Source organism: Gekko japonicus, unplaced genomic scaffold (genome assembly GCF_001447785.1).
Source record: "Gekko japonicus isolate JY-2015 unplaced genomic scaffold, Gekko_japonicus_V1.1 scaffold28542, whole genome shotgun sequence".
NCBI lineage: Eukaryota > Metazoa > Chordata > Lepidosauria > Squamata > Gekkonidae > Gekko > Gekko japonicus.
The window spans coordinates 1-1256 of record NW_015218955.1 but is presented as its reverse complement, the minus strand read 5'-3'; the positions used below and the strand labels follow the sequence as shown (position 1 = coordinate 1256).

General features: G+C 65.5%; 1 protein-coding gene across 1 annotated transcript; it reads right to left on the bottom strand.

Moving 5' to 3' along the window:
* Positions 1-3: 3 nt before the first annotated feature.
* LOC107125223 (solute carrier family 35 member G3-like) lies at positions 4-1032 on the bottom strand (the record flags this gene model as incomplete). The annotated part of the gene is made up of 1 exon (XM_015428669.1): positions 4-1032. A coding segment is annotated over exon 1 (1029 nt), but the record flags the coding sequence as incomplete, so codon positions are not given.
* Positions 1033-1256: the final 224 nt, after the last annotated feature.

Here is a 1256-nt window from a genome sequence, read left to right as displayed (position 1 = left end):
GCCTTCCTCGTCCTCGGGCGCGTCGCAGCTGATGTTCTGGGCGGTGATGATGGCGATGCTCCCCAGGATGACCCCCGCCCCCGTGATGTCAAAGGGCGTCACCGCTTCCCGCAGGACGTAATACTGCAGGGCGAGGGTCACCACCACCTCGGAGTGCAGGACGGCGCACACCAGGGCCGGGTGGACTTTCGTCACCGCGTAGCTGGCGCACAGGAAGGACGCCAAGGCGCAGGTGCTGATGGCCGCCACGCACACCCACGTCAGGGGATCCACGGGCACGACCGGGTGTTGCAGGAGGAACATGGCCGGGAGGCACAACAGACTCCCCACCGTGCCGAAGAGGAAGACGACCGTCACCAGCTTGGCCGGGAAGTCCAGGCCCCGGAAGATGACCAGGCCCAGGGCCAGCAGCACCCCTCCCATGCACGCCAAGATGTAGCCGACCGCGTCGTAGAGTTGGGTGCTCTCGTCCAGGTTCAGCAAGTCCGGGACCACCATGATGAGCACCCCCAGCGTGCTGCCCACCAGCCCGAACCAGTCGTAGCCCGTCAGGCGGTAGTTCTCGATGCAGAAGGCCAGCAAGATGGAGCAGATGGTGGACGACCCCTTGCGGACGGTGGTGGCGTTCCCGCTGGGCACCACCATGAAGGAGGTGTAGGCGAAGCCGATGGAGATGACGTTGACGAAGGCGTGGAAGAGGGCCCGCTTGCGGGAATCCGGGGGCCCGCAGCAGGGGATCTGCTGGTAGCGGATGCAGCTGAGGGAGAAGAGGTGGAGGGTGCAGCGGAAGAGGAGGATCTCCAGGGAGGGGATGCCCGAGGTCTCGTTGGCTATGCGGGTGAAGAGGGCTGCGAAGCCGGCGGGCACCCCGCCCCCAAAGAGGGCGATCAGCAGGCCCGTCATGCTGTCCGACGGGCGGTAGCGGTTCCAGGCTGGGCGGTGTGGAGGGGGCGGGGAAGATGGAGGGGAGAACCGTAACAGGTCTGCCCTGGTCCAGGAGGCTCGGGGAAGGATCCGGCAGTCGGACGCCATGCTGGCCCCTGCTGCGGTGGGTGGAAGCTCGGGAACCGACGACGCGGGTCCCCCGTGGAGTCGTGGATTGGCCCTAGGGGAGAGAACGGAGAGCATCAGGACAGCTGTGGTCTAGATCCCAGTTCTGCCTTTGCCGTGGAGTCTGTGGTAGTCTCAGGCGCTTCAGCCTCCATGTGTAGAATGGAAATGAAACCGGCCTACCTCAGAGGGCTGTTGTGAGGATG